Consider the following 24,441-nt stretch of genomic DNA (forward strand, 5'->3'; position numbering starts at 1 on the left):
AATAAAAGTCCAAAACAAATCTCTAGTAAATAAATAAAACAAAAATGCCTCAAAATGATCTGTTTCGGAATTTTCTTGTTGGTGTGTTCCCGTTTATTTCTTCTATTTTCTTCTCTGTATTTTCTACTGGTTGGTGTTCTTGTTTGTTTAATAAATATCATTTTATTTTAATTTCACAATTTGGGATAATTTAATATTAAAAAAAATCACACCCCTTCAATTCCATTGCTCTAAATTATGACGTTATTTACACCTTTAGTAGTCGATCGTGCTCACTGAAAAGGGTAGTGTGTTTACATATTTGCTATTGTTTTACGAAACGCATTTTTCCATAATAAAAGTTCCCCTGCCTTTGGTTTTCAAGAGCTGTGGTAGATTTGCGTCTGTTCTGATTGGTTCACTGATGAATATCTCTGAATCGGATTGGTTGCTGAGTTTCTGGGGTAACGCGATGGTCTGCAGCTGATTCTCAGCTAAGCGCATCAATGTAAATCTGGCACATCAGGAAAAGAGTATCATCAGGACCATAAACTGTAGGCTGTATAATTAATTAAACTAACCGAAACAGGACTGGAATTCCTGCATTACTTCGACCAAACTATACTGAGCGATACATCTGGGTAAGCAAAAATATGATTTTGTAGAAAGGTGAATTTTGCATTCACAGAGCTGCTAGTGAGGATGCTAATCTTTTGTTTTTTTATGACTAAGCAGTTATAGTTAACTTATTATAATTTAAGGTATTAATTCAGCAGTGAGTGGTTATTGCAAGAGACGTTTTCTCCCAAAAAGCATTCTGTTAGGTGGACTGGCTGTACTAAACTACCCTATGTGTTTGTGTGTGTGTGTGTGTGTGTGTGTGTGTGTGTGTGTGTGTGTGTTTGCGTTTGTTTGTGTTTGCGTGTGTGTTTGTGTGTGTCTGTGTGTGTGTTTGCGCGTGTGTACATATGTGTGTGTGTTTGCGTGTTTGCGTTTGTGTGTGTTTGTTTGTGTGTGTGTGTGTGTGGGTGGGGGGGAATACCACTGAATGTGAATGTGATGGGCAGTCCACACATACACTCTCAGTGTTCCCTTGTGACACTGACCAGGAGAAAACAGAAGAATTATTTGAACGAAACACTGAATATGGTTTCCTTCTATAACTGTACACCGATCAGTTATTAAAAGCACCTACTTCTTTTTGTTTCCCACCCAGAACAGCTCTGTGCACCCAGAACAGCTCCGTGCACCCAGAACAGTTCTGTGCACCCAGAACAGCTCTGTGCACCCAAAACAGCTCTGACCATTTGAGGCCTGGACTACACAAGACCTCTGAACGTGTGCATCTGGCACCAAGACTTTAGCAGCATATACTTTAAGTCCAGTAAGTTGTGAAGTGTGCTCTTCATGAATCAGACTTAATTTGGAGGCCAATTCTACACCTTGAACTCTGTCATGTTCCTCAAACCATTCCTGGACAATATTTGCAGGGAGCATTATCCTGCTGAAAGAGGTTATTGACATTCTGGAATACCTTTTTCATGAAGGGGTGTACTCATCTGCAACAATGTTTGTGTAGGTGGTATGTTTCAAATTAACATCCACATGAATGCCAGGACAAAAGGTTTCCAGACAGAACATTGCCCAGGGAATCACACTGGCTCCATCAACTTGCCTGCTTCTTGCATTGCATCCTTGTCCATCTGATGGGGTGCCATCCAATCATGATCGCACACACACTTACACACCCAGCCTACAGCCTCTTTAGACTAAGGGAGAAAGCAGAGGGAGGAATATACAACACACTCAGGAATCTAAACCCAGAGGTTCAAAGCAATTGTGCTTCACAAAGACTTGTTTAATGGCAAGGTAGTTTTAGTGATTTATTTTGTGATATCCAACTGATTTAATCTTTCTCTCAGCAGCTGAAGGACAGCCATGGGGGCTCTCAGCCGGCAGCAATTCTTTCAGGAGCTTCCTTTGGGCTGTTTGCTTCCAACTGCTCAACAGGGTGTGCTGCAAGTGTGGCAGCTGCTGCTCATGTGTTTAGCATGCAGACTTCTGTGGAGAATTGGTAAGATCAGGGATTGAGCTGGGGCATCAACAGTTCTACACATTTACTTATGTATAATGCAGTTTTGTACCATTATGTGGATCTCACAACACAAATATTATGGAAGTGAAATTCATTTATCTTGATGTATCTGTTTCTCTTTTAAGGGATTAATTAACCATAACTATGTAGCCAGTGAAGTATTGACTATAATTTGCTTGTCAGTTTTGGCATCATAATGATGTAAAAAGATTGAATTTATTAACTATGTATATGAACCACAGATCACAGCAGACCATAAGAAAACATTTTACAATTTTAAGATGAATCTATTTCTGTGTGTGTGTGATTTTGTGTGTGACTATCACCACTGACAGGTCACCTGCCTGGATACTTAAAGCACCTCAGCACAATTGCATGTGGATTTTACACCCTCTACATGTTCTTTGGGTTGCACATGGTGTGGGTAGTGCTGCTCAGTCTTCTCTGCTACCTCATCCTCTTCTTGTGCCGCCACTCCAGCACTTGTGGCCCTTTCCTTTCTATCACAGTCCTCATCTACCTCCTGTTGGGGTTTGTGACATGCAAAACTTTTACACGCATATCGGTTATAGAAAATGTACATTTTATGATAGCTAAAACATGCATATTGTTGTACAGTAATGGCCTCTTTACTTTTTCTATAGACAACACCATATGTTTGTAGGATGCTTATATCCAGTGAATATAAAAGACAGAAATAAAATCATGAATGTCAGACTTGTTACATCTTTAATGTGATCTTCCAACAAACAAAAATCCAGAAAAAAATAGAAGTATTTCATAAATTAATGGCAAGTATATGCTAGACCTAATGTGACCTGAGGGCAGTTAGAGCCCCATTATTAAAGGGTGTTTTTTTTTTTTGTTGGAATATGGCATTAAAGAGGAAACAAGTCTGTTGTCATTTTTGTCTTTATATTTTAAAAACTTGCAATTCTGTAAGGTTTTGTGGACTTTTTATATTCACTGTATAATATGTTTTCTCCAATAATTCTGCATTGCCTAGTAAACCACAGCTATATTGCACCCTATACCCACACTTTGCCTAGTAGATATCTACATTCTTTTTCAGAGAGCTGCATATGATGGACACAAACAGCTGGCACAAAATGAGAGGTAGTTTATAATGCTGAATATTTCATTGTAATAGTGCATTTGAGTGATAGTCGCATATGTAATGCCAAATTATGCCCTTTAACTTCTTGAAAGTCAGCCTTGAAGCAAACAATAGAAAAATCATTTATAATGCTATATTTACTTGACAGTAATGAATTACACTGGAACTGCAAACTCTATAGAAATAGAAATGTCTATGTCTACTTAGGTTCTCAGATAGTAGTTGCTATGAAAGCGATCTCTCTTGCCTTTGACTTGGACAAAGGCACAGTGGAAAATGTCCCCTCTCCAATGGAGTTTATGGGCTATATTTACTTTGTGGGCACTGTCATATTTGGACCCTGGATCAGCTTCAGCAGCTACAGGGAGGCAGTAGAAGGCAAAGAGCTTGTAAGTCACTGAATCATCATAAAAGCAGTTTCTAATAGCTCTGTATGAACACAGTTTGTAAAGGTCAACCCTTTCTTCAACAGAGTGTCTCCTGGTTGGTGAAGGTAATCAGCAGCTGGATCAAGAGCCAGTTGTGCCTGGTGATCTCCAACTGTGTAGCTCCTTATCTCTTTCCCTACTTCATCCCTGTCTTTGGGGACAAACTACTAAAAACGTGAGTAGGTATTTGATTTACTCAAATTGTGTGATGATATTATATATATATAGATATATTATATGGGGCATGTTTTTTCTTAAAAGGTAAATGGGCAGTGGGTTTAGCTATTAATCTGCGGTCATTTTGATTCGTACAGTTCTTTTACTCGATTTTCATTTTGATCTTATCTAATTATTATTTATGCTTTTCCTCCAGTAACAAGAGGCGAAAGAACAGGTGATCTTTCATTGTACGACTAGCTCTTACTTTACACTGCAAATGTAATTGTAAACACCAAAGAAATGCTGGTCTAAATTGCACAAGGTAATATGTGAAGGTGAATGGTATGAGAACATTTCTAATGTTTCCAGAGAGACTATTATGTCTATAACAGCACTATAGAGGATTATTCTTGGTGTTATTTAAAATAAAAAGTGCATTCATGTCCATTTATAATTAAGATGTCTAATACTGCTGTATATAAAGACATTTCTGTTTTGTGACTATACATAAATTACAGTGCATAGTAAGTTTGTGAGCATCACATTTCTTAATGGAAGCTTTTGTTTTAATGTTTTTCATTGTTTCTAATAATTTGTTTTACTTTCACTCTACTGCTTCTCAGAGGATTTATTGCAAGGTAACATATTTTTTAAGTATGCTTTTCATTGTTGTTTCATTTCTCTTTTATGACATAAGTACCTCAGGTAATCATTCTTTCTGTCATGGCCAGTGTATATTATATTTTCACCTTGTCAGGTGGCTGATGGGCTATGAACACAGCATGGGCTTCCATTTTAGTAACTATTTTGTAAGCTATTTGAGTGAAACCACAACCACACTGTCAGGTGCAGGCTTCACAGAAGAGAAGGACCATCTCAAGTGGTTTGTACAAACACAACCTACTACTACACAAAATAACACAGCACACTGGTTTTAGCTTAAATGCATTTATCTGTCTGTCTGTCATAATTAAGCTCTGTTTGTGTTACAGGGACCTTAAAATGGTTAACCCACTAAATGTTGAGCTTCCCAGGTCTATGTCAGAGGCTGTTATTTCCTGGAACCGCCCCATGTCTCAGTGGCTCAATATTTGTAAGTCTGAGTTGGTGTAGTTGGTGGTGCATTTTTTAGCTCATTTTGTCATGTTTGAGGAAGCGTGTTGCAATTTGAGTTTAGATTTAAATATGATTTTTTTCTGCATATTCAGATGTATTCAAGAAGGCTTTCAAATTCGGGACATTTCAGGCCATCCTCATTACTTACACAACCAGCACTTTGCTGCATGTGAGTCTCTGCAGCCTCTTTTGGACATGAGAATATCCTCAAAGTGTTTCCAACATCTAATTTCTCAAATTTCGCAACTGACCTGCTATTGTTTTTTTTAATGTAATACCTTTAGGGATTAAGCTTTCATATTGTAGCTGTGTTATTCACCCTCGCCTTCATGACATATATTGAGTATGGTGAGTGTCTACATTATGTTTACTCGAAGTTATATCAAATATTTATTTATAAATCTTTTATTGTATTTGTAAATTATAAATCAGAGAATTTTTATTTTAGTTCAGTATTTGACTTTCATTTTTAATCTTTGCAGAGTTAAGGAAAAGACTGTCCATCATCTTTAATGCATGTGTCCTTTCTAAGAGATGTCCTTCAGACTGCAAACACCAAAACAAGAAGGTGGGGAAAAGATTTTATATCAGACAGGCAAATTCAATTTAAGTCAAAGTAACATAATGTATTTTACCTCTCACATTTTAAATGTTTGTGTTACCAGTTTTAGGGTCTTTCTTTCCTAACCTACAATTACTTCTACGTGCTAAACAAAAACGTACAATATTTAAATAATATTTTTCAAATATTTTAAACAGGCTTTCAGCATAAGAAAGATATTTAGGAAAAATGTTAGAGGTTGCAAAGAGTGGTTGAATAACACATTAGCCAAAGTGGGGAGATGTTGATGGTTCAGGGTGGTGGAAAAAAACAATATTTTTGTATCCATCCACAATCATTTCTAATCAAAATAGAAACAAATAAATTACGTATACTACAGCAGCCATAACCAGAATAGAGCAGTCACTTTAGACTGAAACAACTCAATAGATGAACAAATGAGTAAATCTTAATTAACACTGCCATTGTGAACCATTGTGGCCCTTCTTCATGTTGGACCACCAGTACATGGTGTAAAAATTTTCACAATGCACATCTAGTTCAGAAATCCATAAAATATTTATTACCTCACATGTTTTTTGGACTTGTGTATTTGTTTTTGTCTGTAAAAGTGCAAATTAAAAAAAACATTGAAGCTGATGATGTCAGTTAGCTTGATGTTAGCTTGTGTATGGCTTTTAAGGCTGACATGCTGTTTAACACACCATTTGCTTTTGTTTAAAAAAAGAACCAAAACAAATAGAAATGTCTTAACTGAGCTTTTGCTGTAAAACTGTGATAAGGATGATTAGTCATAGTGACTCACTGCTGCATACTCAATCATAATTTTTACTTTGTCCACAAAACATCCTGCACACTGTAGCTTCAAATATGCAAATGTGTTATTTTCTCTCATATTCTCTCTAGGCACTTTGGGTTTATCTTATCAATGGAGTGTTTAGTGCACTAGCGGTGCTGCACCTTACCTACCTGGCATCGGTCTTTGGCTCCAGCGCTGATAATATAGACTCAGATGAGGTAAATGGTCTTTATTTATTAGAATTTATTAGCAGAATTTGTAAGTGTGCTTTTTATAGTATTTTGTAAAACACAAATATGATCTATGGAAATACATAGCAAATTTAAAATAATTAAACTCTGAGCACTTTCTATATTTGATCTACAGGATGGTATGTCCATTCAGACTATGCATAAATGGAATGAACTGAGCTGGACAAGTCACTGGCTGACCTTTGGCCTTTGGGTTGTATACCGCATTATTATGTAAACGCAGACCAAGAAATTAGATGGACAAGGGGCAAATATAAAACCTGGAAGCCAAGCTCCTTATGACTTCACTGTGAATTCCTCATGCACTGCAGTGCTAGAGAACGAAACCTCGAACAAAACTGGATTTTATCTGGTCATGATTACAACTAGAATCTGGATGCTGTGGCACACGAGCAACTGTCTCTGTGGCCTCTTTACACGTTTAAAGGACCCATCATTCTTCCAAGAGCAAGCAGCAAGACTTAGAAGCTGCTTTCATTCATTTTATGGACATGCAATATTACATGTTTATTGTTATAGTACATATAATCCTACGTGAATCAATGATATAAACATGACTTTAGTCATAGGACACTGTATTGCACATACACTTTTTAAAAGTATTCTCATTTAAACTTTACATTTACTTTACACCAAATAAGGAAAAAAAGGTATTTTTTTTTAAACAGTGCTTGGTTAGTTGATAGAAAAAAATATTACCACTGATTTACACTCTTCGTTAAGTGGAATAATATAATTACAGCAAGCATTTTGGAGCACTAAATCCTCTGATCAATTTGGCTGGCTTTGTTATTGTTTAGGGTCAAAGGCAAAGTCTATTAAAAAGAAATAGGTGTAAGTATTGAGTTAAAAAGGATTGGTTTGAATTTTAGTCCACGGTTTGAATAGCTTAAACAACTGGTGCATTAGTGCAAAACTGATTTCAGTAAAAGGGTAATACCAAAAAAAAACAAAATAAACATGAAACATGCAATAACTGAAACCCAAAGCTAAGCACACATAGTATTATCTAGACTTAGTTGCCAATTTATTCAGCTTAAGAGAATATGAGAATTTTTTTAATCTATTTGGAATCAGGTTTAGTGTTTAGGGAGAGACGTCAAACACAAATATCTTACAAAAATAACCACAACACATAATCACACTGAATTTCACACACAAGTTTAACAGTCTGTATTTGACCATTTAAATAGTGTTTTATTTATTTATTAATGTGACCATGATCGTGCAGATTCTATTTTGTATTTCATAACACTATTGTGAAATAATATAGATGTTGGACTGTTTACAGGATTTAATTATAAATATTTAAATATTTAGTGAGTGCAAAGTTATTGCAGATCTTATCTGATTTCTCACTGTTATTCCTCCGTCTTGTGTAATACTTTTATCTTGTCCATTTTAACACACTTTGTTATTGGTATTTGTTCTTTTTTTATTATTATTATCTTTGTTGCATAACTGTAGTTCAAACATTATTATCATGGTAGATTAGATTGATCAGTTGATTCACACTGAGATCATTAATGTTTATCAACTCATTAAGATTTAATCATGTTCTCCAGCATTATTTTTTTATAATCTTTGTATGATGATTTGTCCATCCAGTATTGTATATCCATTTTGTAATAAACAATAAAGTCTTTATATTGCATACAAATATTGTTGTATGTTTGTTGTGATCTGTTTTGGACCACAGATGGCTGGACATTTTGGTCGAGCAGAATGTTTTTCAACCTAGCAGTGGTTTACCCCAGCAACATTGTTCTTGTGTTCTACCTATATGAAAAATATACACATGTCAGTGTCACTGCTGTGCTTGGAACGACACACTAGAAAAGAATATCTGGTCATGTAAGGCACAGTTCCCTAACCCTGATCCTGAAGTACTCTGTTCTTTACATCATAGTGTTTTCCTGCCTTTACTGCTCGCTTTAAGGAAGTGTTGTTACTTAGCTGATTAATTGTGCTTTTCCAATAGCGAGAAATAAGGAGTTTTTTGTTGTTTTATTTTTACAATAGACAAAACAAACATTATAACATTCCCGAGGCATCCAGAAATTGTACCAGCTCCGATTGTCTTCCGTGTCATGAAGATTTTGGAGCTCCACTGAGATGAGGCCGACTCCGTGAGGATCCTGAGGCATCTAGAGATCTACCAGCTCCAGTTGGACTCGATACTAAAGAGGAGATGAAACTCCATGTGGTCTTTGAGAACAACAATCTCCTCATCAATACATTTATCAGACTGTATATTTATAATCACATCCTCCAGTGTCACCCATATGAGGATGAGGTTCCCCTTGGAGTCTGGTTCCTCTCAAGGTTTCTTCCTTTTCCATCTAAGGGAGTTTTTCCTCCTCACAGTCACCTGAGTCACCTCAGACTTGCTCATCAGGGATAAATACAAACACATTTAAATATATCTAATATTTATCTTGAATTTTGTATTATATGAATCTTTATATTAACCTTTGGTTCTATGTTTATGTTCTGTAAATCTGCTTTGTCAATTATTAAAACTGCTATAGAAATAAAATTGAATTGAATTAAATTAAATTGAACATTTAATTTTGAGTTCATATAGTTATTAGCCATTGTAAATAGACAGAAAAACTAAATGGATTTAGTCCAAAAACTATTGTTGGTATTTAAATAATGTCAACTTGGACCTTCAATGTTTTGGAAAGAAAATGAAAATAAAATGCCCTTAAGGTACAAATGCGACACGTGTTATTATGACTGTCCGGTAGGTGGCAGCAGCGGGCGGTACCGTTCCTGTGACTCGATTGAAAGAGGTGTGAAGGAGAGGAAGCTCATGGACCATGTGGAACAAGATGGCGTTGTCATCGCGTTTGTTTTTGTGCGGGCGCTTTGGTCGGATCGCAGACGCTGCCTTGCTCATTAATAAACAACCGACAGTTCCGCTTTCTTGCAGATGTTATGTTGCCTTTAGTCAAAAAAATCGTGAGTACAGTACATATGGCTTGTCATGATTTGTAAATAAATAAATAAATACATAAATAAATAAATACACAGAGAGGTCAGTAGCACTTAGTCACTTTCATTTTTAATAAATACGTCTTTAATTCAGTTTAGACGGATAACACGTTCTTGTCCTGTAATAAGCAGAGTTGAAATAAATGTCAATTAAATAAACAATAACATCTCTAACAGACTTTACAGCACACCAGACTGCCCTAAAAAGGGGATTTGTCATCTCAAACGAATGACAATGAGATCTGTTCATGCTGAAGGTCAAGCAAAGCCATGCAGTTCTCACTGATTTTGACCTTTAGTTCATGTATTGGGTGACTGCATTTTGCCTGGTGTCCAGGTCACAGTTATTTAAAACTGTACCACAAATGTATCACAGTGGTGTAATTGATGAGGCCTGTGTGAAATGACTATGAACCTCAAAATCAACATATTATCACCATTTATCTACATCTGTCTGTTTTAGATTTCAGCTCTTTTCTCTGCCAGACTGTCTAGTTCAGTGGTGTTCAGTCTTCTCTAGAAAGGGCCACTGTGTGTTCCAGTTTTCGTTCCAATCAAGCCACACCACAATTTTATTGAATGCCAAGATAAACTAATTTAACTGGTAGAATCAAGTGTGGTTCACGGTTGATTGGAAAGAAAACCTGCACCCACATGAGGTCTTTGTGCATAAGAGTGGACACATCTGATCTACTGTGAATATAAATTTGTCTGTCTATCCTTGCTCCTTTCTATCCATCTGTGTCAGAGTTGCAGTTCAAACTGGACGAGCGTACGGCTCACAGCAGCCTTGATCTCTTCAAGAAAGACAGTGGTGTGATTTACAGAATTCTGGGTCTAGATCCAAGTCAAGTCCAGGATTCCCCTCTGCGATTTCGGGACTGGGCCGTCGTGTTTGCTGATAGTCATATTGACTCTGGAAGCCACTACTGGGAAGTCACGGTTAAAAAGTCACAGGAGTTTCGGGTTGGTGTTGCAGAAGTGGCTATGTCTCGTGATGAGTGTATAGGTACAAACTCCTCTTCGTGGGTCTTCTCATACATGCACAGTAAGTGGTATGCCATGACCACTAACAAGCAGGTGCCTGTGTCACTTGTGGGGAAGCCGGATCGAGTGGGGCTGCTCTTGGACTTTGAGGCTGGTAAGCTCAGTTTAGTAGATCCTCAGATTGCAAAGGTGGTGCACTCGATAAAGACTCATTTCCCCTTGCCGATCTGCCCAGCTTTTGCACTGTGGGATGGTGAAATTCTCACACACTCTGGGTTGGAGGTGCCATCACAGCTTAAATAGTTTACACATGCTTCTTTCAAATTTATTTTTGGATTAGAAAAGCAATAAGAAGTCTGTGTCCCAAGCAATAAGCAGTCTGTGTCCCAAGTAATAAGCAGTACATTGTGTCCCTGGTATATTAACTGAGATACTAAGCAGAATGTTTAGACAAATCACCACATAAACCATGTTGGGCTAACATTGCTGATGAGCCATGGGACTGTGCATATAAATGAAACATTGTTTGACACATTAATACATGTAACATGTATCAACATTTATATGCTGTTATATGATGGGTTCAACAAATCTGTTATGTCTTCTTCTGTTTCCAGAAGAAAAATGTATGGCAGTGTGCATGCCTTGTCTGTATTCATGCAATTTTTGTGTGCATTTTCATGATGTGTTCAATAAAAGAGACTGTTTAGTGGTAACTTATTTTTTATTTTATTTCATTTGTGCTACTGTAAAATACATGTATTACATTAGAAACTAAATGTCACATAATTACTGTAAAGAGTATAAACCTTTGCCTTTAATGGTTTGGTCAATTAGAATGTGATTTTTATTTTCTAAGCATTCAGGTGATATAAAATCAATCACTTTTATGACGCTGTATGTTTATAGTCAGGTCCAAACAATACAGAGCTCTTAACAATTCAATAAAGGAGTCAAAATGAGTCAAACGACAAGTTCTGCATTGTGGTTCCTAATATCCTGCCTACGGTGCTTTAGGTAATAAATAAGAGCAAGTATTTTTCAAATATGAGGACCTTGCTGTATTATTGAATATACACAAAAATATGCTTTATATATATTTACAAACAAATGTACAACCTCTGCATGCTTTGAAAGCACATTAATCTAAATGCCATATCTGTAAAGAGTATGGATTTGTGGCAGATGTTTTACTTTAAATTAAGTGCTAATGTTGAATGCTGAATATTTACAGTCGCAGTCAAATTTCTTGACATTTGCTTTAAAACATGAGTATTTTTGGTAAATAGAGTTACAGAGATACAGTTCCAAAGATTTCAGGGCCACTCTATTATTTACTCCCATCACACCTATGCCATGTTATAACCATTTTATGATGTTATTCAGGCATGTTGACTACTAGAAATGGGGAAAATACTAAGGATTCCACAAAAGCCATACAGATGTAGCCTAATGCCTTAATTAATAGCTGTGTTCATCTGCATAGTTTGATCTAATCTGAGAACTGAGTACTGAGACTAAACAGTACATCAGTATCAACAGCACACCTGATCTATGAGCTTTCATCGAAATGGCATACTCCTAATGTATCATCTTAGTGTATTCCTCTCAGGAATGCATTTTCATTAAACTGATGTCCTCTATCACACAAATCTCTCCAGAGCCTCCAAATTCCCCAGATCATCTGCATCCAGTGCTGCGTCATCGTGGGTGTGCGTACTGATTTGCTCAGGCATCAGGGTGTGGGAGTAAATACACTGATATTCCTTTAACACTTCAACCACCCTGTCCTGTCCAAACTCCATAGCATCATCCAGTGGCGTGTTTCCCCACCTGAGCAACAGATGCACAGTCATTTTTAAATGTAAGTAAGATGATCAGTGGTATCAAATAGAAGGCATGAAATTTTCACCTGTCCTTAACATGAGGATTCACTCTGCATGTTCCTGTTAAGAACTTAACAGCTTCCAGGTTACCTAAAACACAAAAAGTCACTGAATGCACTGTTATCCACAAAAATCTGGATGAGTACGTGAGTGTGAGTTATTTACCTTCAGCAGCAGCTATATGCAGAGCTGACCGAGAATCATAATCCCTCAACTCCATATCCACTGCTGACAAAGCAAACCTGCAGACATTACGTGATAATCATTGCCATTGGCAAAGTAAGAGAACATCAAACAAACACTTAGTGTGTAAATCTGCAAATTTGTAGTGAAAGTGTAAGTACCACAGACATGAACATTGTACTGACTTGAACAGAAACCTTATTTTCAGTTATAATGGAAGCATAAGGACAAATAGATCAGTAGTACAACATCCAATTAACATCTACAGTATGTAAAGCAAGTAATTTAAATGGATGCTTTCATGTATTCTTTGGTCAAAGATATTTGTAAATTCCAATTAAATACTATTCCAGTATTTAAAGCTTATTAACAAAACTCAATTAAAATAATATTGTTTTAGTAATTGATTTTTTTTTTCTCAGGATCATATTATTTGCATGGTAATCAAGATTAAGGTGATTAAACTCTGAAGTATTCCTTTTAGCCTAAATGTTTTGAGGGGCAAATTTCTAGTACCACTGCAATCCAGAAAAGAAACCAGCCCATTAAGTTTAGTGTTCGAAATTTCCAGCCCAGGATCTTTTTTTACCTCCTCAGTGCTGACACATCTCCACTGTATGCTGCAAACATCAGCTCAATTACAGCCTTGTTCTATAAAAACACAGAGTATTTACTCAAACTATTTCATTCATGCATTCATCTTGAGTAGCCACTTCCAGAGTCTATCCCAGAAACAGCATGTATGCAGGTTGGGAGGAAATCAATTGCAGAGTAAAAATGCTCAATTAAAAAAAAAAAATGCTTACAATATAATATAGTGAAAGTCATGGGTATCTATAAGATTGAGCTCAGTTAGTCTCACCCTCTCATGGCCAGACTGTCTACGAGGATCCAGTTTCTTAGCAAAATGTCTCAGGTTGTCATAATTATGGAAGTTAAAAAGAGAAACCAGCTCCTGAAAAACAGCACCAGAAACATAGCATACAGTTAATGTTAGTTGTTATATATTTATACATACATATATATATATATATATATATATATATATATATATATATATATATATATATATATATATATATATATATATATATATAGTGTGTACCTGACAGAAGTGCACGCCTCGTACACTGTTACCCACACGATCAATAGGTGGAGACCAGCACATCACTCCCATGACATTAGGAACTACCAAAAGCACAGCACCAGACACTCCTGACTTAGCTGGCAAGCCCACCTTGTGAAGAGAAATGTAAGAACATCAACAAAAAGGTCTTTCAGAAGAAATCCACAAGGTAAACATTTCACATTTAGAGCATGTTTTTGCTTATGTGGAAGACTCACATGGAAAGCAAACTGGCCAGAGAAGTCGTTCATGCCACAGGAGTGCATGAGACAGAGAGTGTTTCTCACAGCCTCTGCACTCAGCACACGCTCGCCTGTGATTGGACAAATTCCTCCGTTAGCTAGAGTGGCAGCCATGACACTCCCTGACTCGCAAGTAACCTCGATGGAACACAGCTGGTACAAGACAGAAGGGCAAACATAAATAACTGTAAAAAGTATATTTGTTCATTGTTCTTTTGTCATTTATGTAAAAAAAAAAAAAAAAAAGATTATTACCTGAAAGTAAAAATCGAGAGCTGATACCATGTCTAAACTGTTAGGGAAACACTACAGAGAACACATAATTAAGAAAGTCAGTGGGTACAAAATATGGATGTTTTCAGACCTATTATACAAATATTACTATATTTTGTAACCCAATCACTTGCTACTACATCCGTAGAGTATGTTCAGTTACCATCAACAAAAATGTTAACACATATCCTTCTACTAAAAATGAACAGAAACAGTCATTAGATGAAAAGTAGTCCTGTTCATTAGATGAAAAGTTCTTTCATGTTCTAGGTCCTCTTGCGTTTCCTTCAGGTTCTCAGCTTTCCTCCAACCTCCCAAAAGGAGGTGACCAGGCTACACTAAAAATTGCCTGTACTGTAGGTATTAGTGTGTGTGAATGTGTATGTGCATTGTGCCCTGAAATGGCCGCATTCCTGGTATAGGCTCTGGGTCCACTACCTTGACTAGGATAAAGTTAGTGATTAAATATTTAGATATGTGTTGAATTATTGTTAAGGGTAATTGTACATAAGCTACAGATTGTGGTAGATAAAGATTAGGTTAGAAGTATTTTAGAAGAGTATTTTATAAATAAAAGAAAGATACTAACTTTTTTCTCTTTTAGATAATAACCAATTGCAAAGTTTCTATCACCTGTCTCCTTTTCGGACTGAAACCTATGGATAAAAAGTCGTTATAATAAACTGATTGCATCTACGTATGGGCATTGCAACGAATAAAATACATGCCCATGATTAATGAAGAAGGAAAGTAGAACTCTAATAAGGTGACTTACGTGGCATTACTGAAACCTACATACTCTCCACCTGCCATTCTCTTGATATAGTCTATCATCTGTTGGAATGACAATGACAAATAATCACATCACAAATAATCACAAATAATCACAATATCAGTGATAAAATGGCAGTACCTGTAAATTGTCTTAAAGTTCTAAGACTATTTGACTTACATAATCAAATTTCTCTGCCTTCTTGAACCCAGGCTGAAGAGAAGGAAAGAGAGTAAAAATGCTGTCATATGTGTACAATTGCACAATTAAATTAGTTTACAACTCCCATTAGTAACCTTTATTTAATAGAAAAACATCAAAATCAAGAATACCTAGTCATATAAAATCAAACATCACTGTTGTTCTTTAAATAGATATCATGCACCTAATAGAAATAATGATATAATAATTATAATAATATTGTGCAAGTTATTAACTAGCAAGCTACTATAAAAATTTGTCCAGTTAATAAGACATTAAGCTTAATCTAGATATTCTATAATGTCACTGGAAAAATTCTATTTAAGACAGATATTTTTAGGCAGCAGATGCATATCTGTGGGATGTAGCAGTGGGACATATGCAATGTAATATTTTGACACAGGATGGCAGTATGCTCAAGTATTGCTAAGTTATTAGGCTGAAGAAAGTCTTTGGAGAAACACTATCACTATTGCCACCACAACCCATAAATCACTGACTCAGTCTTGACAGCCATCCTAACATTCAGAGAACATTAACGGTTTTCTGGAAATCAGCTGAGACAGTACAGGATACTCATTGAGTGTGTCAGCTGTAGCAACACACAACTTCAGTGATCTGCTTTTCCTCTTTATAGTTGGGTCATAAAAACTGAGGTTAAGATTCACTCTTCCATGAAGCCTAGCAGGGGATAACTTGCACTGTAGGGAAAGGTTAAGGCGGTGCAGTCTGACTATTGAATGTCTCTGCCTTAAAAATACACCCACTTGTCTACTGCACTTCTCTCTCAAAAGCCTTTATAGGCAGTTCAATTTGGAAATCTCAAACAAACTTTCTCATATGTATTGCCGTATGGGACCAGAGTAGCGGGACTTTAGTTGTGAAATGCTTTCACTCTCTCTCTCTCTCTCTCTCTCTATCTCTCGCTCATCCTTTTCAGCAGCTGTCAGCTGGCACACCCATTCTAACACACCTCTAACACTTATTATAGCAGGGGGCAAGACAACCTCCAGCTAACCCACACCTTATCATCTGTTCTAACAGAGTTCTAACTGTAAACAAACCCTGTCCTCACCATTAAACTATGTCACTTGATTAATCTAGTGACCAGAGTCAAATGCATCCTACTGATGTAGACATTATAGAGATTGTGAATACCTTTAGAAGTGAGCTGATCACAATGGCCCCTGCATTAACCATTGGGTTATGAGGTTTTTCTAAAAAAAAGAAAATAAATAAATAAATAAATAAAACAATAATAAAAAATTTAGTAGGATGAGGTAGATTAAATCACTTGTGCTTAAGATTCTAAGCTTTACAAAAACCTTGAGAACCTTAAATGTCACTTTGACTAACAGCATCTGGAAAAGTAATATATATATATATATATATATATGTGTAAAATTTATATTTATATTTCTCTCTTATATTTAAGAGAAATTTTAACGGGCTGAATTTCTGTTCATGTTAATTTAATTAAGAAGTATTTCTGACATTATTCTTGAAGATACAGTATATTTAATGTACCTTATATAATTTAATAAATTATTTAAAACATTATATGTTTACCATAAAGCCAATAAATTATTGCATATTACATTTTAATTGACTGATTGCTTTAGACATAATTTTCATAAATTTCATTAACTTTAATTTACATATATAAAAAGATAAAATGGCCAAAGTGTATAATATTCATTCTCACCATAATCATTTAAACTTAATTTGTTAAATTTGACACCGCTGGGCTCTTTTCCAACATATGTATGCACATACTCAGTCCCAAATTCATTAATTGCCAGAGCATACTCAAGTGGCTTCATGCACGACTGCAAACAGAATGGTTCCCTTGTGTCTCCTACAGAATGCCTGAAAAAGAGAGAGAGAGAGAGTCTAAAACAGACACAGCAACAACTCTTTGGAGAGCATTTTAGATATTTTTCTCACCTCTGACCATTAACAGTGCACAAAGACACACCCCACAGATCAGGGCTAAATTTAGCAAGTTGGGGAATGTAGTTGGCTACCTGTACATACATACACAAACATGACAAGAACCAGTGAATATTGTGTGTGTTTGTGTGTGTGTGTGTGTGTGTGTGTGTGTGTGTGTGCATGTACAACTTACTTGCCCCCCTTGCTCTGTTTGTGCATTATAGTACAGTTGGTTTATATTGGATGCAAATGTTATGAAATCTGGGATGATGAACTTCTTCTGAAAGGCTTGGGTGAGCAAGACAATATGACTGCTTGCACATCTACAACAAAATACATAAATACATATTTAAATGAAGTCATTCACAAATTCAAAGATATTTTTGTGTCTAAAATGTTTCACATAAGCAATGATCATTCAGTAACTAAAGTGAAAGTAATAGAGAAAAGTATGGATTAAAGCGATCTTAGCGTTAAAGGGATTAAAAAAAAGATATGAGGGCAAACATGTGCTTGTTATACAATGTTTACTGTAAATCTTTAGAGAAATTTTGAATGGGTTAAAGGCATAGGACACGTATCTTGTTCTAGCTTAACATACCACAGCTATCACTCATATTATGCAATCACACACACACAGACACACATGTACACAAACAACAGGTGACTCAGTGTTTGTTGCTACATGTGTGTGCGCACCAAGAAGTCAGATGATGTGTTATATTTACTTAGAGTGTTAGAGCACGTATTTGTTTGTTTGTGACTTTTGTTTTCCTCTCTGTGCAATACTTAAAAGAGTACATGCAATACTGTAATACTAAGTAGTAAGTGTGGCATTATTTGGTATTATACAGATATGAATTAAATGAAATATTTTCTTTCATACATATACTAAAACATATACACACTTACTTGTACACTCACTTGCAATACTCTCATGCCACATTGTGCATGTTCAAAATACCCTGTTAATCAAAAACCACATGGGGTAACCATGTTTTCTAATTGCAAATATTTAAAAAAATCAATTTGAAAAAAGATTTAAGCTGAAATTCTGATTTATCATCTCACATACCAGCTTCTGATCTCAAACCGAAATGTTTTCAAAAACAATAGTACTGCTCTTGCTGGTTCATTACATTTGGAGTTGACTATATGTGCAATGTCCACCTTAATGAATTAAGTCCCTAATAAACTAGCCATCACTAAAGAAAGGATAATGTTTGAATGAGTGCATTAATATAAAACTGTGATTTGTTTTACAGCCAGAACTACTATCAGAGCTGCTGCTGTAGAAAATCAATCAACACCTTATAACAAGTCATACTGAAGAATTAGCAGTTTTATGGTACAACGTGCTATAATACACAGCTCTGCTTTGAAACATTTCTTTTTTTTCACAGCATGTTGTAGCACAAGCTTGCTAGGGGTGTCAAAAGATGTAATAAATTATTTCATTAATAGGACAAATTATTAATTAATAATCATGGGAAAGTATTAATGAAGCTCAATCATCAACATCATCATCAGGTGCTAGTGGACCACTGTTGCAACCTCTGTTAATGGGCTTTATGTAACTATAACAGGTTCAAAAGCTGCCAGTTTTATTTTTATGCTATGCTGGTTTTGGATGATTGAATGCTATGTGAAAAAATCCTCCAAATTCCACATGATCTAGCTACAGTCCTATATGCACACACACACACACACACACACACACACACACACACACACACACACACTTACTTCCTGAAGAGTTCTTGGTCCATCATTGCTGTCCCAGCAGACTCATGCACTGCATGATGGAGCTGCTGCATGCAGTCCCTTAGTCGAGGGTCAGAAGTCAATAATCCTGTGCTTTCCAGTTCCTGAGAAACACAACCACACAAAAACCACCCCTGATGAATAACAAATGTACATGAAGAATAGAGAAACTAGTTATCACTTAGATGCTTGTTATTGACAGTTAAATAATAGCTTGGATTTCTGGCTTTCACTTACTGTATGATTAAAGAATGTTTTTGCATATACATTTCCACAAGCCTCTCATGTATTCAAGCACACTACTGTCTATTTATAATGTCATTTGTGTTCTAATCACTTGTTAGTGATTTGCTAAAGGTGTACATATTCACAGTTATGCTGTTTGTAAATATATCGCTACATTATAGAGTACAGAATAGAATATAACTACATAACTCCTATGTTGTGACACAAATATGGAGCATCTACAACTACGTCTTTTATAGGATATTCACACACTTGTACACACAAATACGGTGTCCTAAATATAGATTTAATTATTGCCTTGCACAAAAAACTACAACTCTTAAAAGCTTCCCTGCAACTTCCAACATGTTACAGGAAATATTTTCTAGGTTTTCTAGAAGAGTGTTATAGGACTTGCTACCTACATTTATAAATCACATTAGATAACTGTCTATCTATAGTAATTTATGTTTTTTCTAATTAACATTATATAATTGTATAACATTGTAACATTTTGTCACAATTTGAAAAAATACAATTGTGTGTGTGTGTGTGTGTGTGTGTTTGTGTGTGTGTGTAAATGTGCATATGGTTGCATGCTTGTATGTACAGAATGAACAATTTGTTCTCTCACCTTTAACCTTGCCACTCATTTGTTTGCAGTACTTGCAGTAAGAACATTAATGAGTCATTATTTTTCATTGTCTTACCAAAAATACTTGTGTCACTTACACTGATGAAACGTCCCACTGAGATTTTCTCCTCTCCTTGAGTAATCGTGTAAAACAGGAGGTCCTCCAGGTTTGTCCCTGCACCTTTACTAACGCAACCAAATCACAATTGTGAAAAACAACCCATTATGACACAGATCAAGCTTTCCTATCAGATCTGGGTCTGTTTAAATGGCATTTCTAAAAGATGGTCAAAGAGACACCAAGTGATTCAGCACGAACACAACAGATATGTGAGGAAGATTGTGCAGGTTGGTGCACCACACGTATATCAATATTACAAATTTTAAAGCTGTTTAGAATATATGCAAGAGGGCTGGTAGAAATTCTATTATAAATTCTATTATACTCAGACAGGCACAATAATAAGTAACATAACTTAATTGACACCATTTGACCTGTTCTTGTGATCATGAAGGAACAGCTGGGAAACCTGACACTCTTTTGGTTATAAAGGAAATCTCTGCTCAAATGTTTATCCTAATGAACTAATTGCATGACCCTTGAATAACTACTTATCATTACACAACATGCATAATAAATCTTAGTTCACAACATCTCCCAAGTACTTCTGAAACCGTATGTAAGCGTACTGTTTGAAAATAACACATGGGACACTGAATTTATTACCTGTCCATCTCTGTCTCTGTGTCCAAGATCACGTGCTGATGACGTGGATGCTGAGCTACTGCTGCGCTCGTGCGCATCAGGCTTTTTTGGAACAAACCTCCATTTCCGTTTTCCAATTTCCCGGCTTGTTTAATGAACGAAACAATAGTCCTGATCGCTCCTAAATGCTTTAGATATAGCATAATCAGCCTGAGAAAGTCGACTCACAACAAAGACAGGCCTCTACAGTAAATATAACGCGTGTATGTCTTTTCCCTTGTCTGCGCGTGTCCACGGGTTGGTTTTCTTTCTAGCGCTTTCCACGCACCGATCAGTCAATGCAATGTTGTCAACTGTAAACTACAGGTCAGGAGTCTATCTTGGCACATGTGACTTCATACTATAAGTGGAGTTGAGGGAGGAGGTGGCAGTGCCAGTGTTGTTGGGCCAATGACCAAGAGCGTGGAGACCTGATCTAATCCCAAACTTGGCAATGGTGATGATTCACTCTCTCTTTGGAAAGATATCAGTGAAGTGTTGCTCGACAAATGGTGCATATCAGACCAGTGAACGATAAACACCTAAATAACCATAAAATGCCTAAATAATATTATATAGCATAATAAAATATATTTCACCGCATATACTTTGGTGAAGTCATTTAGATAGGTAGGAAAATTTGTGAATATATATGGGTAAATAAAATCTCAGTTCAAAAGGTTCCATCTTAATTGGGCATTAATTGTAAAACAAAAACAACCTGTTGTTTTAATACATGATTTAAATGTTGGTTATTTTATATGCTATTAATATAACCATCACTATCACAGAAAAAACAACAATGATATTTTAGCACAATATATACTCTTTCTGTCATAATGAACATGAGGTAACAGATTTTTCTTGCCACTGGGTTGGTACAATAAAATGCTGCCTTATTTGTACCCGTAGTGTAACCTTTTTACTTAGGAAGGTACATGTGGTGTACCTTAAAATTCCTTTTAATGTACAGCTTTGAAGGGACATATATAAATATATATATTTTAAAAAATAATTCAAGGTGAAAGAAAGACATTATGTGGACAAAAATATGTGGACTCCTGACTATCGTACCTACATGTGGGTCTTTTACAGACTGTTGCCAAAACATTGTAAGCATGAAATTATAGAGGATGCTGAAACTATGGGTGTGAACCTAAACCTGTTTCAGTATGACATGTGAACTCCATAATGACATGGAGTTCATAAAGGTCTGCACAGAGCTTTGACCTTTAAAACCACCAAACAACTTTTGGATAATTTGGAACTCTGACTATATAACCTCACTAATGAGTGATCTGAACAGAGCCCTGACCTCACTACTGATCATTTTTTTGATCAATTGAAATGCTGATTGTGCACTAGGCATACTTGCCTGATGTATCTAATGCACTAATGCTTAAATGAACAAATTCCCACAGCCACGTTTTGAACTCTATTGGAATGCCATCCCAACATGTTACAAAATCTGGAATGGGATATTCAGCAAGAATAATGTTGTGATGATCAGGTCAGCCATTATCTTTTGGTCATATTGTGTACATGCTAAAGGTACAAACTGTCTTTCAATGCACAATCAAACAGCACTTGTGTCAGTGCAAAGTCACTGCACACACAATGCACACACTAGGTTCAAGTGCTTTTGTGTTGGCACACTGATGACGTAGCTGAGGCTATCTGCAATTATGCAAAGCCATTCAGAATCATCTGTGCAAACACTGAGTGTTGTGATTACAAATGTGAGCACTGAACACCCCCTGACCTATCAAACAGCGTAGGGGTAAAAAGGACAACAACTGTTCTGTCATATGACTATTTACAATTTTGTATGTTTTGGATAAAGTCTTCATTTTCACAAGAAGGACAGCTTTCAGAAATCCTCGACTAGTTTTCAGTGCCCAGTCGAGTTTATCTTCACCCATTTAACTGTGCTACATCATAAATATTGCTGGCAGAGAATGAGAGCATCATGTTTTCAGAAAAGCACACCAGGTTACCCTTGGAGCTCAAATCCCTAGGAGCTCAACCATGGAGGAGGAACTAGGGACTGCCCTTAATGAGATCTAGAGAATTCTCAGTTCAAAAACATTATGCATGCATTTTTATGCTTAAATTTCATGATGAATTAACCAACAATTTTTAAAAAAATTATTATTAATTTCACGAATCACGGGAATAGGTGCTGGTACCTATACAGTTCACAATTCGTTTTCATAACCTTAGTACTAGATATATTTTTTTAAGGCCGTGAGAGCCCCCTGGTGGACATAAACATAACTGCACACGTGTAGCATTTTGATACATTGAGTAATAATTAGTAATCTGTCAAACTTTTAAGAACCATTTATTATTGAAAGTTCCGATCATCAGAGTTGCTTATTTCGAAATGATCAGATTGATGAAACTTATATGTATTTAGAATGTTTATTTACTTCATATAAGCTGTAATAACAAATAACAAACCTTAATAACAAACAAAAAAAAATTTTCACATAGAAAGGTGTCTGGAGCGCTTTCTCTCCAGGTCAGTCCAGGTCAGATATGGTCTTAGAGTCAATAAAGCCTTTAGGGGGCGCACTGCACCTACTAACATCCATAGACAGATCAGTAGAGTCACAGTAACACACAGTAGGTAGAGCAAGTCATGCGGATAAGCCTCACCTCTCTAAAGTAAAATACCAGTGCAGACCTTTCTGTGCTATTCAGTGTAATCAGTGGCCTCTTATAAAGCCACAGTTGGTCTACAGGATTTTCAGAGTCAGAGTTCTCTGAGAGTTAAGAGGCCTATGATAGCAAAGCCATCTAGACTGGTCTGCAAACCCCTACACAGGATTAGTTAATGCATGTTGGTTCTTCACACCCTGAAGTTATTTCTCTCATCTCCTCACTCCAGCTGATAGTTATTGGGTGGAGAGTGTCTTTGCACCAAATCCCTGGGCCATAGTGCACCTTCTTATTATTGGATCAAACACACCTTTCCTCTGTCATATACACTACTGGTGGCGCTCACAGACACTCTCATACACACCTATGCACACATACTATCCTATACTTTACCAATACATCTTGAGAAGTAAAATGGTTCTCATTCCTTCTCCATGTCTATGAATGCTGCCTTTGTCTTGCTACACCATCTTAAACCCCCTTCTCTCCCTCCATCTTCCTTACCACTGCCTCACCCTGCTCGCTATGATCTCTCCCAGAATATTTGAGGGATTTTTACAGTCCTACACAGACTACCGAAGGAGTAAATCATTAAAAATAAATAAATAAATAAATAAATAAATAAGTAAATTCAAACACAATAATAATATCAAACTTGTAATAAACTTGTAATTCAGAGCACCTGATGTACAGGTGACAGTACTAATAATGGCGCATGTGTTTCACAACTAAATGACCAAAATACGTTCATGAAGCAGATGAAAATTTACTGCATTTTGACTATGTGACTACTTGACTTTGTGGCTTCGTCGTGTTCTTAAATTATTTTCAGCACTGAGTGGGGCCAGTTTCTCATGGCAGGTCACAAGGCTCACCGTCACTCTCAAATGTGTGCCAAAGAGCTGCTAAGAATGCAGGGTCCTAGTGAACTGTTTGCTTTGTTTTGTCTAAGTAATCATTATGTGTTTGTGTGTGAGTGAGAGCATGTATACGTGAATTTGTGTGGCCCTTACATTCCAAAGTTATAAAGCAATACTTTATTTTTTGGATTTCAGACATTTTGTTTAATAAGAAATCTACTACTTTGACAGTTCAGTTCAGCATAAATAGAAATGATACTTAAAATGTAACTTAAATTGCTCTCCACAACCCTACATCAGTGCAATGGGTGTTAAGTCAGATGAGCAAGATCAGAATTGAGAAAGAAATCTCTGAAAAACACATTTTTCCTTTTCCTATTCTTCTCAAATTTAGTAGAAAACATGAAAAGCACCAATAAATGACAGCAAGCATTTAAT

General features: G+C 36.2%; 3 protein-coding genes across 4 annotated transcripts; 2 read left to right on the forward strand and 1 right to left on the reverse strand.

Moving 5' to 3' along the window:
• Positions 1-489: 489 nt before the first annotated feature.
• porcn (porcupine O-acyltransferase) lies at positions 490-7,973 on the forward strand. The gene is made up of 16 exons (XM_060881543.1): positions 490-620; positions 1,201-1,363; positions 1,905-2,053; positions 2,410-2,605; positions 3,147-3,190; positions 3,399-3,580; positions 3,664-3,794; positions 3,993-4,013; positions 4,402-4,416; positions 4,536-4,661; positions 4,771-4,871; positions 4,987-5,063; positions 5,179-5,242; positions 5,377-5,462; positions 6,363-6,473; positions 6,622-7,973. The coding sequence occupies exons 3-16, from the start codon at positions 1,918-1,920 to the stop codon at positions 6,721-6,723; spliced, it is 1,392 nt and encodes a 463-aa protein (XP_060737526.1). The 5' UTR covers positions 490-620; positions 1,201-1,363; positions 1,905-1,917; the 3' UTR covers positions 6,724-7,973.
• Positions 7,974-9,274: 1,301 nt separating this feature from the next.
• spryd4 (SPRY domain containing 4) lies at positions 9,275-11,209 on the forward strand. Its single transcript, XM_060881700.1, has 2 exons — positions 9,275-9,473; positions 10,255-11,209. The coding sequence occupies exons 1-2, from the start codon at positions 9,332-9,334 to the stop codon at positions 10,794-10,796; spliced, it is 684 nt and encodes a 227-aa protein (XP_060737683.1). The 5' UTR covers positions 9,275-9,331; the 3' UTR covers positions 10,797-11,209.
• A 30-nt stretch (positions 11,210-11,239) lies between these two features.
• On the reverse strand, positions 11,240-20,801 carry gls2a (glutaminase 2a (liver, mitochondrial)). Of its 2 annotated transcripts, none has more exons than XM_060881697.1 (18): positions 20,462-20,801; positions 19,833-19,920; positions 18,858-18,979; positions 17,305-17,434; positions 17,124-17,203; positions 16,882-17,045; positions 16,335-16,393; positions 15,156-15,188; positions 14,979-15,037; positions 14,793-14,859; positions 14,186-14,236; positions 13,907-14,083; positions 13,668-13,799; positions 13,425-13,517; positions 13,152-13,213; positions 12,545-12,621; positions 12,406-12,469; positions 11,240-12,326 (listed from the first exon to the last, which is right to left on the reverse strand). In XM_060881697.1, the coding sequence occupies exons 1-18, from the start codon at positions 20,641-20,643 to the stop codon at positions 12,137-12,139; spliced, it is 1,830 nt and encodes a 609-aa protein (XP_060737680.1). In that variant the 5' UTR covers positions 20,644-20,801; the 3' UTR covers positions 11,240-12,136. The 2 variants fall into 2 exon arrangements, with proteins under 2 accessions (XP_060737680.1, XP_060737682.1); XM_060881699.1 differs by having other exon boundaries at positions 19,833-19,915; positions 20,462-20,588.
• Positions 20,802-24,441: the final 3,640 nt, after the last annotated feature.

This window comes from Tachysurus vachellii, chromosome 11, assembly GCF_030014155.1.
Source record: "Tachysurus vachellii isolate PV-2020 chromosome 11, HZAU_Pvac_v1, whole genome shotgun sequence".
In the NCBI taxonomy this organism is placed as follows: Eukaryota; Metazoa; Chordata; class Actinopteri; order Siluriformes; family Bagridae; genus Tachysurus; species Tachysurus vachellii.